The sequence below is a fragment of the Glycine soja genome, chromosome 6, assembly GCF_004193775.1.
Source record: "Glycine soja cultivar W05 chromosome 6, ASM419377v2, whole genome shotgun sequence".
Lineage (NCBI taxonomy): Eukaryota > Viridiplantae > Streptophyta > Magnoliopsida > Fabales > Fabaceae > Glycine > Glycine soja.
The window spans coordinates 15084041-15101311 of record NC_041007.1 but is presented as its reverse complement, the minus strand read 5'-3'; the positions used below and the strand labels follow the sequence as shown (position 1 = coordinate 15101311).

Here is a 17271-nt window from a genome sequence, read left to right as displayed (position 1 = left end):
CACCATGACCATATTTCCTGGATTAGGTTTTTTTGCGTGACTAGCACAGTCTAGCACGTGCCTAGAATTCTATACTCTAGATGGCTCCATGGTACTATTGCAAGCAATATGCGTGAGGAATTTGGATAGAATTTGCATAGTGGCATTTAGAGAATAAAGTAGCTTCAATCTTTTAGCTATAAGACAAATATTTGCACCTCTCCATTCAAGAAAAAATCATAGGGAAAATCCAACTATAAATTTTTCTCATATTTTGCTACATAAAAAAACTTAAAAAAAATTATATTTTCATTACGTCAAAACTTTAAAATGTATATATATCTCTTTATTTTTTTTGTTTAATTACTCTTTTAATTCATGTAGTTTAGTTACAATGTTTTAACTATTTTGTCTTCAAAATTCGCCTACCGAGTTACATTCAAATCATTTAAAACTACAACAACAAAATTGTAACTAGTACCTAGTGAAAAATCGGTAAAAAAAAATTTATGATTTTTTAACCACCAGAAATTTAATGATTTTTTTTTTCTTTTCCTTATTCTTCCCATCTCCTAGTAAATGAGGTCGGCATCCACTTTGGCCAGGGTAAAGTCACGTGCGACGACTTTCATGAACAAGTCGAGAGCCTTGTTAGCATTGGGACAAACCCAGCAACGACTGTGCTTGAAGAGCTTATCCCATCAAACGACATATATATACCAGTGATGTCATCGCACAAAGTTTTGGGTCATTGAAGAAGGTTGCGATCTTCACCAGCACGTTGTACGATCACTGAAAGAGGATGATAGAGTTAACGCATAACACAAGAATGTGTGAGAATTTGGAAGTTGTTAGAACTTAGAAGGAAAACAAAATCCTTCGTGCCGATCGAGGGGGAAAAAAGAAAAAAAAAGGAATAAGAAACTTTATTTTTTAATCTATGACAATTAAAAATAGTCAAAATCTTTTTTTCATATAACATTTTTGCACCCTTAATAGTTTCAATTTTGAAGTGATTTCAAAGAATTTAGATGTGACAGGCATTAGCCTACTTTAGGCGACGAGATTAAAAATGAGTTTTTTTCGTAAATACATTTTCTCTTTTTTACTTTTTTTTAATCTACATTATATTTTAATTTAATTTTCAATATATATTATTTGAGATTTTCTCTTTTCTTTTTATTTTTTTTAATTTAAAATATTATAAAATATAAATATTATATTATATAATTTTTTTAATTGATTTTAAAATTACTTATTTATTAAATTAAATTTTATAATTTTATTTTTTATTTTTTTAAAGAAAAAATGTACAGATAAAGAAAAATAAAAAATTAAATAAAATTAGAGTACAATTTTTTAATTGCTTTATATGTACTTTTATAGTTAAATTTATGTGCTATTGATATTTTTTTGTTATGTTCGTTAATTAAAAAGTAAGAAAATTAGTTAGTAGTATTAAAATAAACTAAAAAAACACAATAAAAAAATAATTGATACATCTATCTTATATCATAGACATAGAATTTCAAAGAGTAATAACTGCTATATTGAAAATATCTTTAAAAATATTTATTAAAAATATCTTTAAAAATATTTATTTAACAATTATTTTTTGCTTAAGTGATAAGAATTGATATTTTTATTATTTATGGCTTGCAGATATGAAAATAAAAGATTAAAATATCATAACGGCTAAATATGAGCTATTTTTATAATAAAAATATATTAAAAATATCTTTAAAAATATTTAATTAGTAATTATTTTTTGTTGCCATCGGAATCAATGTTACAAGAATATAATCGAGATCAGTGGGTCCTGATCCAAGGAGAAAGAGGACGGCAAAGAATCATCTCGTTTCAAGTCGCATTCCTATCGAAATGGATGAAGAAGAATGGGAAAGTAGAAAAAAATGTGGAATTTACAGGCAACATAATCATAACAGAAACAATTGTCCTAACATATCTCTATCTTAAGTTTTTGCTTAGCCAAATATAATTGTTTAAATATTTTATTGATAATGCAATATAATGTTCTTCTATAAATAAGTTGTTAAAAAAAAAGTCTTCTCATCTTTAATCAAATCTAATGACATAAACAAACTAATTATATTTAGTAATATAATTATATTAGAAAATTCAGATTTTAAATAAAAATATTCACCTAAAAAATATGTTAAGTAAATTAAATAATAAAACAAAAATAATTATATTTAATAATATCATTTTCTTTAAAAAAATTATAAAAGAAAATTATAAAATTTAATTTAATAAATAATTAATTTTAAAACCAATTTAAAAAATTACATAATATAATATTTATATTTTATAATATTTTAAATTAAAAAAATAAAAAGGAGAGAAAAAATCACAAATAATATATATTGAAAATTAAATTATAAAGTAATGTATGAAAAAAAAAACAGGAAAGAAAATGTATTTACGAAAAAATTTTTTTAAAATGTTACAAAATTGAAACTATATATATTAATCCAAATGGGATGTTTTAAAGTATAAGGATTAAAAAAAGTTATTACAACTATATATAGTAGCTAAACCAAAATCCTTATACATCAATTATTATTTTCAGCATTTTTAATAGCGGTTCCTTAAGTATTACTTCTCTACTCTCTTTTTACAACTATTCACATGTCAATTATTGGCCTCATAACCTTAAAGAACTATGAATCTAAACTTTAGCACGAATATATACTATTTTGATTTGAAGTTAAGGAATTAGATTCAACTTTTTTTATCAACTTTAATGTTGAGAATAAAGTACGGACGAATATGCATGCCTATATATATATCACATCCCATTTACCAACATAATAAGAGCAAATTAAGATCACCAAAGTACTTGTGAGTGTATACCCAACACAAACTAAGATCAACATGGACTACTACACCCGCGTTTCAGAAGTTGAGAGGGAACCTATCATGGAGTATTCCACACCACGACCAATGATGGGCAACTACCACCACCCTAATGCTCACCGTGTCCTCAACGAGAAGATTGTTTATGAGGAGGATGTGATTGGAGGATCCCGCCACAACCACATGCATCACCACCACCCTGAGACTCATGAGAGAGTCAAGGTGGTGGAGTATGAACAAGTTCCTGAGAGGCGCGTTGTCTATGAAGAGAAAGTTGCTTATGACAACGATCGTTACTACTCTCCAAGGTATTGAAATTGGACAAATGGAAGAACACCTATAACGTGTTATCATGTGGCTTTTTATTAGGCAGGCTACCTAGTATACCAAAAGCACCACTGTGCTTGTACTAAATAAATTCCTGCTTATATATACTGGCCATTATGTTATATATAAAAATCATATGCATGCCGTTTATATAAATAAAGCTATGTTGATTAATATATCTATTTTGTATATGTGTGTATAAATTTGCATGCATATTTGGTGGTTTATTGTTTATTGATTCAAACTCTACCCGCTGTGAGGAAATAATTAAGGATCAACACTCTCGTGGATCCTTAAAATTAATTAATCAAGATTAATTCTAGTGTCTCCTAAACGATATATATTCCACATAAAATACGACTGATTTCTCTAAACTTGAAGTTTGGACAATTGCAAATGTTATGTAGCCCTAGTCCCTAGAGTACAAATCACGTAAACAATGAAAAACTCGCGAAGATTTCCATGAACTTGTCATTGACATTTTGAATAATCATCTCAAGTGCAAGAGTATGATTTTGGATGCATGTGTTGTTATTACTATCACAGTAAAATTTGAGATTAAGTTAAATGAAAGCAATTATCTCTTTTATATATATACACACATATATATATATACGTATATATATATATATATATATATATATATATATATATATATGTGTGTGTATGTATGTATGAAAGGCGCGCAATCCAAAATAAAGACAGATTACTTATCGATAATTCATATGCATGGTGGACGTACCCGCAAAAAGCTACTGATGTAAGAGTGGATTTACTTGTTAATTTTGTTCTGGTAAATCTATTGAGCTGTTAATTAAAATCTCTTTTCTTGCAAGTTTTATGCTAGACGCGCTAGTCAATACTAACTTGTTTATTTGGTGCAAATTTCCATTTAACCCATCATAATTGTAAATAGCATACGTGCAAATCCCCATGATCAGCTGCAAGTTTTTTCTCTTGAAATTAAACAAATGGTTCATTGTCCCCATGAGCTGTGATTTTTCCTATGCGTTTCTATCTGGTTATTTGGCTATAATTAGTGTCATTTTAAGTATGGTCGTCTGTGTTTGAAAAGCAGCTTTATGAGTGTCTTCTAGACGAACTTGAATTTGATGATGATATATAACTCGTATGAAGATATTGATCCAACTTAGACAAGAATCGAGTGCCAAAAAGCTCATAAAAAAACCGGTCCAGAAACCATAATACTAACATTCAAGGTCCTATAATCCATGCAAAAGCACTACGTTTAATATTTTTTACTAAGAGATAAAGAAGAGAACAAGAGAGGAGAATGGGTTTATGCTAGGTCTGATAAGGCCAGCTTGATGAAGTATCTCCTTCACTAAGTTTTAGTATTTTGAAAAAAGTGTAACAATGCGCCAATGTGGCTTAACCGCGACAAGTGCGGAGCTAGGCTAAAATGGAATAACATATCAAATGACTGAGTTGAAGGCAAACCTTTAGGAGTGTTAAATACATCATTATAGTTGGAGTGCATTAGTATTCATAAAAAAAAAGATAGACTATAAAACTATTGATTATTTTATTTTTCAAAATCTAATTCAAGAACATTATTGTATTTTATCATTTAATTTTAAAAGAAAATCTTTTTTTTTCTCTCTTATATTTTTTCCATGATTACTTCTTATATATACGAATAATATTTTTATTTTTTAAAGTTAAATCATAAACTACGATAATATCAATAAATTAAATTTAAAAAAATAAAAGATTCAATAATATTTTAGTTTAAATTTTTTGTGTTAAATGCTAATATACACTATGATCAATATTAACATTTTGATATATATATATATATATATATATTAAGATGAAACATGTGTTGATTATCCTCTCTTTTAATTTTTTTTTATTTTTTTATAACTTAAAAAGAGAATAAATTGTCAAGAGTTTTTTGAATAAAAAAGTTTTGTTCAGAGTTTTTTTTTACTGTACCATTTTAATCCTAATTAAGATTATACACTTTCCTTCTAAACCTATCATTTCTTTACACAATTGTTTGAAAATATTTTTAGAAACTAAAATCATTTAATCTATCACGTTATTTTTAAATTCAACCAAATTCAACCCCTCTCGTCTTCGTCTTTTTCACGTATCAAAGTAATTGCTGATTCACATAATTTATTTTGATAATTATTCAATTTCAAAAAATCTTATCTCTTCAGTTTATTAGTACTTAAATGTTTACTTTTTTACAATGATAACATTTTTTTTTATCATATTTCATTCTTAATTATTTGACAATAATTTTTCCTTTATGTGTGTGTAAAACAAGGCCATAAGAAGCAAGTATAATAAATAATAAAAACATGAATATTGTTGATGTTAAATTTATTTTTAGTACTTAAAATTGTAAAATATAGTTGTTAAATATAATTCATAGAGTTTAAAGTAATTGAATATAATATACTTTAGTTATTTAATTTGAATCCTATAAATTAAAATTTTATTTTTATATTTAATGTATATATCTAATATGATAATTGGAATCATAAAATATATATATATATATATATATATATATATATATATATATATATATATATATATATTCTAATTCTAGTTTCATCTGCCAAAAGAAGATGGATAATAATTGAAATTGCCAATCTTTTTTTTTTCTTAAAAAAGTTGTATCATAAAAGGAGAGGATTTTGTTACTCTTGATTTTTTTTAATGAAAGATAATTATATTAAATCAAACTATGACTGGGAGTTATGGATGGGAACTCAAGTACTTCATAAAATTCCTTAAAAGATGGCATCCAATTTGTTTGGAATGAATCATATTTTTGGTTGTGTAATATTAGCACGTGGCTAGAATTTTATATTCTAGATGGCTTCATGAATCATGATATTTATTCCTAGCAATATGCGCGGAGAATTTGGGAACTTTGGGACGTAGAGAATAAAGTAACTTTAATTTTTCTTTACGCGCTCAAATAATTGAATCTCTCCATTAAGAAAAATTCTTAGATAGGGAAATCCTACTATAATAAACTCTTATGTTTTAATTACGTTGAAAACTTAAAAATATATTTATCACTAATATATATATATAAAAGTAAAAGTCGATCCCTCATCTATATCTACCTATATATTACTATTATTTTGAGCATTTCTAATAGCCGCTCCTTAAGAATTAACACTTTTTCTTACTGTACGTTTTTTAAAATTCGCATGTCAATTATTGGCCATGTAACTTTAAAGAACTATGAATCTAAATTTTAGGACCAATATCAAAAGCTTAGGAATTAGATTCAACTTTTGTCAATTTGAAATGTTGAGAATAATTAAAGAATAGCATATATATATATATATATATATATATATATATATATATATATATATATATATATATATATATATATATATCAATTATCACCTATCAATTTCAATCCTGTGCTTGTGCCATTAATTACTTGTGAGTGTATCCAAAACACAAAGAGCAATATGTTAAGATCCGGAGACTACCGCACCCACGTTTCAGAAGTTGAGAGGGAGTCTAGTACCGTTGAATACCCTAATGCTCACGTTTCCCTCAACAAGAAGGTTGTTTACGAGGAAAGTGAGATAGAGGGTTCCCACCACCACCACCGCCACCACCACCTCTTCCATAGGCACCACCACCCAGAGACTCGTGAGAGTGTTAAGGTGGTAGAGTATGAGCAAGTTCCTGAGAGGCGCGTCGCTGAAGTTGTCTACGAAGAGAACAGGACAGTGTGGCCTTGAATGGCTTACTAGCTAGGGTTGAACTTCTTATGGTGTTTGGCTACTTTGCTAAGCAGGCCACCTAGTATATCAAAATTAATCACCAGTGTGCTTATATTAAATAAATTCCTGCTTAGTTAGCCATTATGTTATAATCATACATATATCATTTCAATAAAGCCAGTTACCATGCATATGCTATCGCATGCGATGATTTGTTGTTTTTTCAAACTTTACCACCAGTTGTGAGGAACCAAGAATCAATCAATCAAGACTCAAGTGTAACCTAAATGGTATATATATGTGTATATATAAAAGTTTTTATTGATTTCTCAAAACTTGTTGTTTCTAAATTATTGTGCTAAATAAGTTTTGTCATCCTTATATCATCTAAATAAATCTTATTATTTTTATATTTTGAGTTTATTATTAATTTGTATAAGTAAATATTTATGGAATTACTTTACTAGCCTATATTTCAATATAATATTTTGACCATCCATAATCAAATTGCAATTTTAACGGGCAGAAATTACAATTTTTTTTTTGTAGTGTGAGTCAAGTAGCAACTTCCTACAAATATGATTATTGAATTTTCATTTAGCTCCTCTAAAATAAAGAGACATGTAAAATGAAAAGATAAAAAATTATCTAACATTAATTTAAAGTTAGTTTACAAATTTATCATGTACCGTAGTAAAAAATAAAATAAAGGTTAGGTATCAAAATAAAACACTTCTAGCTATTTTATAGATAGTAAAAAATTATTTAAGTCTTTATTATATATATTATATTTAATTATTTAATATTTTTTCAAAAATAATAAAAGTAAGATTAAAATTGAAAATTGATCCAATTGAAACCAATTTAAATTGGATTAGATCATATTAAAATTTTGAACCAAAAAGATTTATTGATGAATTAAGAAAGTGATTTGATAAGATGTTTTTTTTTTTCTTTAAAATCAATTCAATCCACAAACACTACTAGGTATGATTTTGATTTTCATTCAAACCGATTCAATTGACTGATATAAGGTTGTTATTTTTTTTGTTGATCATAATATTGGTACAAAATGCTTCTCACCGAAACGTTTAAGGCTAGTTTTAAAACACTAATTTGAAAATACTTTTTACTCACCACTAATTTAAATAATTTACTTATTTATATCGCATGACACATACCCATATCTAGTTTTTGGATAACTATGTTAAATGCACGAAGTATTCACTAACTTTGTCAATAATTAATCTTTACATATTTGATTATCTTTAATGAAGTATCTTCTATCAATTACGTTTTTTTATTCTTAAAACTCTAATTTTAAACTTTGGTTAAGGAATCAAAACTAAGTTTAACTTGAACTCGCTATGTGTTGGTGATCCATTTCTTGTTTCTTTGGTGGAGGTATTTGGAATTTCTTATATAACAACCAACTAATTCTCCTCCCAACCATTTTGAGGTAAAACAATACCTCAAATTACAACTTTATACCTAAATCAAATATTGAATCCTAAAATTTAGTTAAAAGAATAAAGCGTCAAACCATTGGTGTTTGGTATTTAATTAGTCTGAAATCAAATTTGTAGTGTTACTTGGAAATAAGTGTGTTTTATGCGCCAAATTGGCCTGATTTAATAAAACTTATCACCTAATCCCATCAAAATTCTACAGGTCAAACTTGTGTTTTTTTTATATAAATAAAATCCAAACTAACCTAATCACAAACATGTTGGTTTGGGTTGGAGGTACAAATCTAAAAAATTAGATTTATTTAAATTTCAAAATATTTTTTATTTAAAAAAGTAAAATATAAGCAAAATGATTAATATTACATAGGTTCATGTCCCTATTTTATTGCATTCCAACGCCTCAAAATTCAATCAAGACAATACAATTTAACACCTACACTTAGTATATCATTCAATTAATTTGCAACATCATGTTCATGTGCAACATGGACTTTCATCCTATCCTCTAGTTTTTTTATTTTTTTTTAACTTTACATAAAACATTCTTAAAGAATTTTATAGAGTTTCTATCACTAATTACTACTATTAATATATTTTTAATTTAAAAAACAATCATATGTATAAAATAATAATTGATAATAATAATTTTAACATCAATTATGATTAAAACAAATTGAATTCACATATCAATGGGTTTAAAAATTAAATTTTGTGACCTAATTTATACACAACAAGTTTGAACAAAATGGATTAAGTTTAACCCAAACACTCACAAAACACAACTCAAAATATTTGGATCAAATGGAATTCGTCAATAACTCATCCTTATGCACCCTACATGAAAACCATTTGTGAAGTTTTTTCGAAAGTACTAATCGAAGCGTGGATATTGGGTTTTTCCCGCCCATTTTGAAAGAAAAGAAAACCCTGGCTGGTTCCATTTCTCATCTTCCCTCACTCGCACAAAAATAAGTTTCGACTTCCGAGCAGCAAAATGAGTGCTCACATGGAGACGGAGCTCACAACCGACCAAAACGGCGCTGCTTACCAACACTCACTTCCCGTTCCCGAGGACAAAGTTCTTGTCCCTGGTACGCTCCCTCCCTCTCACTCTCTCTACTCTATAAACTCTCATTTCTCACCTTAATCTTTCTTAAATCACTCTAATGTTGCTTCTAGTCGAGGTAACCCTAAAACCTTCAAGCACAGCTAAAATCGACGATGTTCGTTCCGCTGTTGAGGGGTAACCCCTTTCTCTTCTTCGCCAAATTGGAAATTAAATGTTTCTTTTGCCCCAAATTGTGATTATCGATATTCTCGTTTTTTCAGGATGTTGGAAAAGAGGAGTTTGAGCTATAACGATGGACCGGTTCCAGTGCCTCTTGATGACGCGTTTCTCGCAGATAACGTGCAAAGAATTTGCGTTTGCGGATGTGATACTGGTATGTGATTTGTTGGTTTAGGGTTTAGGAGTGGCTTGAAATGAAGTTAATTAATTTGATTTCGTTTACTTTATTTTTAAAAATCTGAAATTGCATAAAGATTTTTCGGTCTCTTAGTGACTTGAATTGGGTGTTTTAGCAATTAGCACAAAAAGATTGGTGTTGAATAATTGAAATTTTCCTCTTGAACTTTCAAAGCGATAATTCCCTAGAGAGAGAGAGAGAGACATCTACGTCTTCTTCTCTGATTCTGTAAATGTATTTCTTTTGTAGATGAAGGGATGCACAATGATAATGTTCTTTTGTTCTGGCAAGTCAAGCCTGTTGTACATGTCTTTCAGGTGATACTGCTGACTTGATTTTATTGCCTTCGTATAGGTCTCAGTCTCTGTTTTCCTTGGCTGCCATATTCTTTTTTGCCTAATATATTCATTGGATATATGATCTAATGAGTATGTAAAAAGATAGATTTAGCTCGTCCAAAGTGAGGAGGGTGCACTTTAGTTAGAAATTAAAGTACAGTTTTAAGTTTTAACTATTCTTTGGAATGTGCAGCTCTGATGTTAATATTTCTCTGTCTAAATTTTGCTTTGTCAGCTTAGTGAGGAAGGGCCATGTGAGGATATAAGCTGTGATGGCCAATCTTCCAGCTTCAATGAATGGATTCTTCCTGCAAAAGAATTTGATGGCATGTGGGAAAGGTTTTTACTCTACAGTAGTTTATGCTTTTCCGTATCTAATTCTATACTGTTGTTATTTTTCTAATGATTAACTATAAAATTCTAAATCATTTACTCTGCACTATCAACCATTGTGTTTGCAGCTTAATATATGAATCTGGTCTAAAGCAACGGTTATTACGATATGCAGCAAGTGCTTTGCTCTTTACTGAAAAAGGGGTTGATCCATTCCTTGTTTCATGGAATCGGTAGGAACTGGAAATATTTATTTAGTTATGGTTTTCAGTTCTGAAACTGTTTTACAATTGCATGCATGATCTGATGTTCATGTCCATGTTCTTGTCTGGAAGACAAGATGCATAATGGTTCTTCATGATATACTAAGCAACTTATTATAACTGATGATTGAGCTTGACATTTGTTTAGAGACTTGCTTTAAATTCTTTGAAGAGAAATAGTTTACAGTGTATGGAACTATGATAGACAAAAGTTTATTGTCAAAATCTTTATTGAATTCTTTGCAAACCTTAGAAACTAACAGAAGAACTGAAGCAAAGGAAGGTGAACAAGAACATTCTGATGGTGGACCTATAGTTCTTGCTCTTTTTAGACTTTGACGGCTGAAAGCGAATAATTTAGAACTTAAAGATATCATTTAGGCTATTTTCTATAAGGAAATGTTAAACAAAAACATGTTTCTTATCTTCTTTTTTAATCAATTTTAATGCTGTTTACTTAAAATTGCTTGGAGAAGAAATAATGGGGAGTTAAACTATAAACTTAAGTGAGATGATTGAAGTCATTGAACTATGAACATATCTTGATATTTTTGAGACTTCTAAATATTTGCAGCATCATTTTGTTACATGGACCACCTGGGACTGGAAAGACGTCTTTATGTAAAGCATTAGCACAGAAATTATCAATTCGATTCAATTTGAGGTGCATTAATCTATTATCAATAGTTTTTAATAGTCTACCAATAATTCCCAATGAAAACAAGTAAAGGGAACAAAAATTAACTTGCCTGCTTTTGCCCCATTCAGATACCCACAGGCTCAGCTTGTTGAAGTGAATGCACATTCTTTGTTCAGTAAATGGTTCTCTGAAAGTGGCAAGCTGGTATGCATATATGCCTTTATGTTTCTGACTCTATCTGTCTGTCAGAGTTTTGCTTATTGACTTCTCTATAATTCATATTTTATAATCTTATTGCATACTGACTTCAATATTGCTTTCATTGGTGGGTTTGGCAATCAAGTTTTCTTGCTAGTTCCTGCCAAGAAATATGCTTGAGGCATAGAATTCCCTGTATTTATCGTTGCTTCCATGAAGTTGATATCAAGTGAGATCAAAAGATTGGTTGACTCAATCTAGGAACACCCACTATTTGGTAGCATAGAACTGCATTCTGGAGATGTGGATTTCTTTCTTTATTCCTAAGGATAGGGGTAAAGAACCAAGTCTTTTCGATTTGGGGTAGTTTTCTAGATCTTTTCCTTATCATTGGAAAAAAAATTTGTATGTCATTATACCTTCACATGATGGATAAGGATTTTCTACTTGATACATTTGCTAGAGCAGAGTAATCGTATGTCACTATAAACATCTTTTCTCATCTTTCACCTGGACTTAGTAGTATTGTTTGTGTGATGATGAGTAATAGTTCTGACTTCCCTAGTTCCCTTTGGAGGGTATTTAGTGAAAATAGGTTCATTTTAGGATCACCTTCTTAGGGCAAAGTAGAGTTCTTACAGTGCACAAGGAAAAGAAAAAAAAGCAGAGTTACAAACTAGTGCCACTGTGCTAGTATTTGAAGCAAAAACAAAAAGACTTGTGACCATCATCTTTGTTGTTTTGTTTCTTTGGAATTGAAGCATATAATTGTAGTATATTATTAGTCCAGTTTTAAAAGCCAGTCTGGACTGTGGAGTGTTGACCACGGACTTCTTAGACATAGGGTTTGCAAAATGAAAGCACACAGAAGATGTTTGCTTATTTAGAAGATGATGCTGGATGTGGATGGTTTCTTTTGGTGCAGGAATCGGGGTACTAGTTTTGGGTACAAAAATTTAACGAATTAGGGTACAAGTATGATAAAAAATAAAAATATAAGCCAATAAATAATTGAAGCAGAATATAAGATAAATTATACAATGTTCATAATTTCAATACTAGTTTTTATAATTATAGAATATCAAGTGAATCAAATATGCTAGGACTGACAGGTGAAGTAGCGGTTAGTGACTTGTACTTAATATCAGTTCATTGTGATATGCCTAACCTAGAGTAACCAAATGTATTCAACAATGAATTTGCAAAATAAAAAACAAGTATACCCAATGCCTACCCATACTGAATACGTACTGGTGCCACAATCATTTAGGAATAGCAATGCTGTGGTGGAAAAGTCTCCATTTTTAAAACATAGAGAAGCTAGGCAATTGGTTGGTCTTTAACTGAGCTGAATGACGTTGTGTGATCCATGTATCTGACCTCGTTAGTGGGATAAGGCTTTGTTGTTGCTTGTAGAGAATCTGGGCAACTATGTTGCAATTTTAAGCCACTTAGATTGTCTGTTTCCTTTTAGTTTGAAACTAATCCTATGTTAGAGTTATAGACTGAATAAGTTATTTCCCTTATCTATAATTGAAGAGTCCCAATATTATTATTGAGTAGAGTCGAGGGAGGAGTTGAATGAGAGGTTGGAAACTTGGAGACGAGCTCTAGAAACACATGGCTTTCGCCTAAGCAGAAGCAAATCGGAGTATATGGAATGTAAGTTCAACAAAAGAAGGAGGGTTTCTAACTCAGAGGTGAAAATAGGAGACCATATTATCCCTCAAGTCACACGGTTTAAATATCTTGGGTCTGTAATACAGGATGATGGAGAAATTGAAGGGGATGTGAATCATCGCATTCAAGCAGGATGGATGAAATGGAGAAAAGCATCGGGGGTGTTATGTGATGCAAAGGTACCGATCAAGCTAAAGGGAAAGTTTTATCGGACTGCGGTAAGATCGGCGATTTTGTACGGAACAGAATGTTGGGCGGTCAAGAGCCAACATGAGAATAAAGTAGGTGTAGCGGAGATGAGGATGTTGCGGTGGATGTGTGGTAAGACTCGACAGGATAGAATTAGAAACGAAGCTATTAGAGAGAGGGTTGGAGTAGCGCCTATTGTAGAGAAGATGGTGGAAAATAGACTTAGGTGGTTTGGGCATGTAGAGAGAAGACCGGTAGACTCTGTAGTGAGGAGAGTAGACCAGATGGAGAGAAGGCAAACAATTCGAGGCAGAGGAAGACCCAAAAAGACTATAAGAGAGGTTATCAAAAAGGATCTCGAACTTAATGATTTGGATAGAAGTATGGTACTTGATAGAACATTATGGCGGAAGTTGATCCATGTAGCCGACCCCACCTAGTGGGATAAGGCGTTGTTATTGTTGTTGTATCATTTAACTATATTAAATACCAATATAGGAATTTATGGAATTTTGAATCAAGGAGATTAATAAGCCAACTAAAATGATGCTTTATACTTACAAATGAATAAACATTTTTGTATGAATATTGAATGCGTAATTGCGTTTCTTTGTTTTCTACTAGGTAGCAAAACTTTTCCAAAAGATTCAAGAAATGGTAGAGGAAGAAAGCAATCTAGTATTTGTATTGATCGGTAATGCATAACATGATAAAATTCAACTTATTGCTCATGTATTATTCTCATATGTTGCTTGAGTATGTGCTTATGGAGTTATGATCCTGCAGATGAAGTCGAAAGCCTTGCTGCTGCTAGAAAAGCTGCTTTATCTGGTTCTGAACCTTCTGATTCTATTCGGGTAAAATCCTCCTTCCCATCCTATCTGCATGAATAAACTCCCTCCTCACTATTTTCTGAAAATGTTTTAGATTGTTGCAACAACACAAAAATGTAATTCAGAGGTATTGGCCATTTGGCCTTTTTTTTTGGGTGTTAGTGTTTTAATACAAGTTCAATCTGAATACGGAATTTCAGGTTGTCAATGCGTTACTAACTCAGATGGACAAGTTAAAATCATCTCCAAATGTGATAATTCTAACCACGTCCAACATAACTGCGGCTATTGGTAAGCCTTAATTTCTCATTTATTCAATTTTGTGGCTTCTTCCTTTTTAAGTTCTGGCCTGCCCTCTCCCATAAATTTCAATAGTCAGGTCTGTTTAGCTTATAATATGTCAGTCTACTTTACAAGTGAAGAACTGTAGATATAGCCTTACAATATGAGGAGGTAGTGAATTTCTTTATTTTATCATGATTTGCGTTTCATTGTGGAAATTGGTAGCCAGTACCATGTATAATTTTTTTTCCTCACCAAGCACCTTTTTGTGGCATCAAAGTCATGCTATAAAATAAAGCACGGACTTTTTGTTACCAGCCTAATCACAAACAATACTATGTCCTGATCTGAAATTGGCATCACCCCAATATAAAACACATCACAACAAAAGCATTTTCCCACTTGGTGGAAACATCACTCCCCTCAAAGTCTTGCTAAATAGTTTATTCAGTATCCATTTCCTCTATAAATTTCATTTGAAACACATGATTTCACATGTTGCAGATCATATAGATTTTTCAACTTTATTGCAGATATTGCTTTTGTCGATCGAGCCGATATCAAAGCATATGTTGGTCCCCCAACTCTTCAAGCTCGGTATGAAATATTAAGGTCCTGCTTACAGGAACTGATGCGTACAGGGATATTGACTAGTTTACAGGTGCAGAGAGTTCTCAATAGAATGCATGAATTTTCTAATCTTGATTTTGATTCAGACATAAAAGAAAAATCTTTATTCAGATTCAGATATTTTGGCTTGATAGTCTTATGCTAATCATACTTGGTTAGGATTGTAAGAACGTCATGTTTCCAAATTATGCTAGTGCGAAGGATAGGTTGAACACTCCAGATTTTCATGAGGATGCTACATTCATGCAATTGTGCAAACAACTACTTGAAACTGCAGAGGCATGTGAGGTAGGAAAAAAAATTTCTTGTGGCTCTTGAAGCTCAATCTCTTGGTTTACCTTTAATCTTAACTGTTGTGTTTGATCTGTTTACAGGGAATGAGTGGAAGGTCGTTGAGAAAGCTTCCATTTTTGGCACATGCTGCACTTGCAAATCCTTTTGAATGCAACCCTATTAAGTTCTTATGTACAATGATAGAAACAGCGAAGAGGGAGCGTTCTGAGCTTCCTGACTAAAATAACTAAAATTTCAATTTAAAACGTGTAAATCAAAAGTGTAACTATTGCGGCTACTGCATTTTAGTGCGATAAATGTTGATGCAGCAGCGATGTTTATTTATTATAAGCATTTATCAAGGCTTAGTTACCTAGTAGCAGAGATGAGTTAGGATTGAATTAATTGTGTAATTTAGATTGTTTGAGCCTGAGTTTAATTATATGCTCAATTTTCATTATCACTTATCAAGAAAAAAAAAAAGAAAAATGGGGAGTTTTGTGAGGTACAATAGTACAAAGAACATGCTATCATAAATTACAAACACGATGGTTAAGGAGACACTATTTAATACAATTGTAGTTCTCTCTCTTTTATTGATTATAAAATCAAGAGGGAAATGATTGAGACGTAATTTTTAATAAATTTTAGTCAATAATAAAATGTTTAAAAGAGTATTAAAATTGTGATTTTGGACCATGTTGTCCAGCTAATCTCTGTGATACGTAGTTACTTTTTTCAATTTACAAAGTTACTCATGTATCATGTAGAGACTGAGTCTTATTCAAGGGTGCAACAGTTATTTTATACTTCTGTTATTAATTATAATACTTTATTTAGAAATTTGTTTGTATTTTTTATAAGTTTTTTTTTTAATTTTTAGATGTATTAATTATTGTTTTTTATATATTTTTTATTATTTTCTATCTAAACATTAATGAAAAATAATTAAGTAAATAAAGAGATAATAAAAAGATAATTTTAAAATAATAGTATAAATGATGAATATATTTAACGTTATTGAATAAATCAATTACTTTTTTAAGTAACATGAAATATTCTTATAATATAATTAGGTACTAATGTAGTATTTAAACTAATGCAAATACAGTACATTGACGAGCTTTAGTTTTGCTTTTATATTTGTATAGTTTGGGTAAAATTTCAGTTAAACCCAATTATATCCAGTAGTTGATGACCATGTTGTTTGCTACGATCATCGTCAATTAATTGACTTACACATGCTTAAAGTGATAAATTCTAGGCAAGAATTTAAAATAATTAGATAACTCAATTGACTGAATAAAAACAAAATTTTAATTAAAATAAGAAATTGGGGGTCTTGCGAGTACAACCTACGTCATAATCCTTTTTTTTTTTGGTTGAACGTCCCTACATCATAATCCTAGCTATGAAAATTAGCTAACCATATGGATAGGGAAACACAACATTACAACCCAATGCATAAGAATAAGAAAAAAGAAAGCCCTTCACAAGTGTAGATCCTCGTTCTTGATTATTATTATCTTCTTGTTCTTTCATTTTGTTCTCAAGGTCACTATTTCTCTTTGCCAAATGTTATTTTTGGCAGATCAAGAAAATGAAGTCCCACTTTCCCTATTTATTTAAGAGATTTTGAGTTTTGCACGACCATATTAAAAGTGACAAATTCAACATTCAAACTTAGTATGGTCGTGCTAGGTTTAGTACGATCATGCTCTTGTTGTGACAATACATGTTGAGGAAGAGCATGGTCATGT

At 30.3% G+C, this 17271-nt stretch overlaps 2 protein-coding genes across 2 annotated transcripts; both read left to right on the top strand.

Annotated features, from left to right (window-relative positions):
• Positions 1-2809: 2809 nt before the first annotated feature.
• Positions 2810-3372, top strand: LOC114416409. Its single transcript, XM_028381269.1, has one exon. It carries the CDS (start codon positions 2875-2877, stop codon positions 3169-3171), a length of 297 nt encoding a protein of 98 aa, XP_028237070.1. The 5' UTR covers positions 2810-2874; the 3' UTR covers positions 3172-3372.
• Positions 3373-9214: 5842 nt separating this feature from the next.
• LOC114416408 (pachytene checkpoint protein 2 homolog) lies at positions 9215-15971 on the top strand. The gene is made up of 14 exons (XM_028381268.1): positions 9215-9477; positions 9566-9629; positions 9716-9828; positions 10102-10169; positions 10426-10529; positions 10652-10756; positions 11361-11450; positions 11555-11630; positions 14118-14187; positions 14280-14350; positions 14527-14617; positions 15142-15269; positions 15398-15526; positions 15613-15971. The coding sequence occupies exons 1-14, from the start codon at positions 9381-9383 to the stop codon at positions 15751-15753; spliced, it is 1347 nt and encodes a 448-aa protein (XP_028237069.1). The 5' UTR covers positions 9215-9380; the 3' UTR covers positions 15754-15971.
• The last annotated feature ends 1300 nt before the right edge of the window (positions 15972-17271 follow it).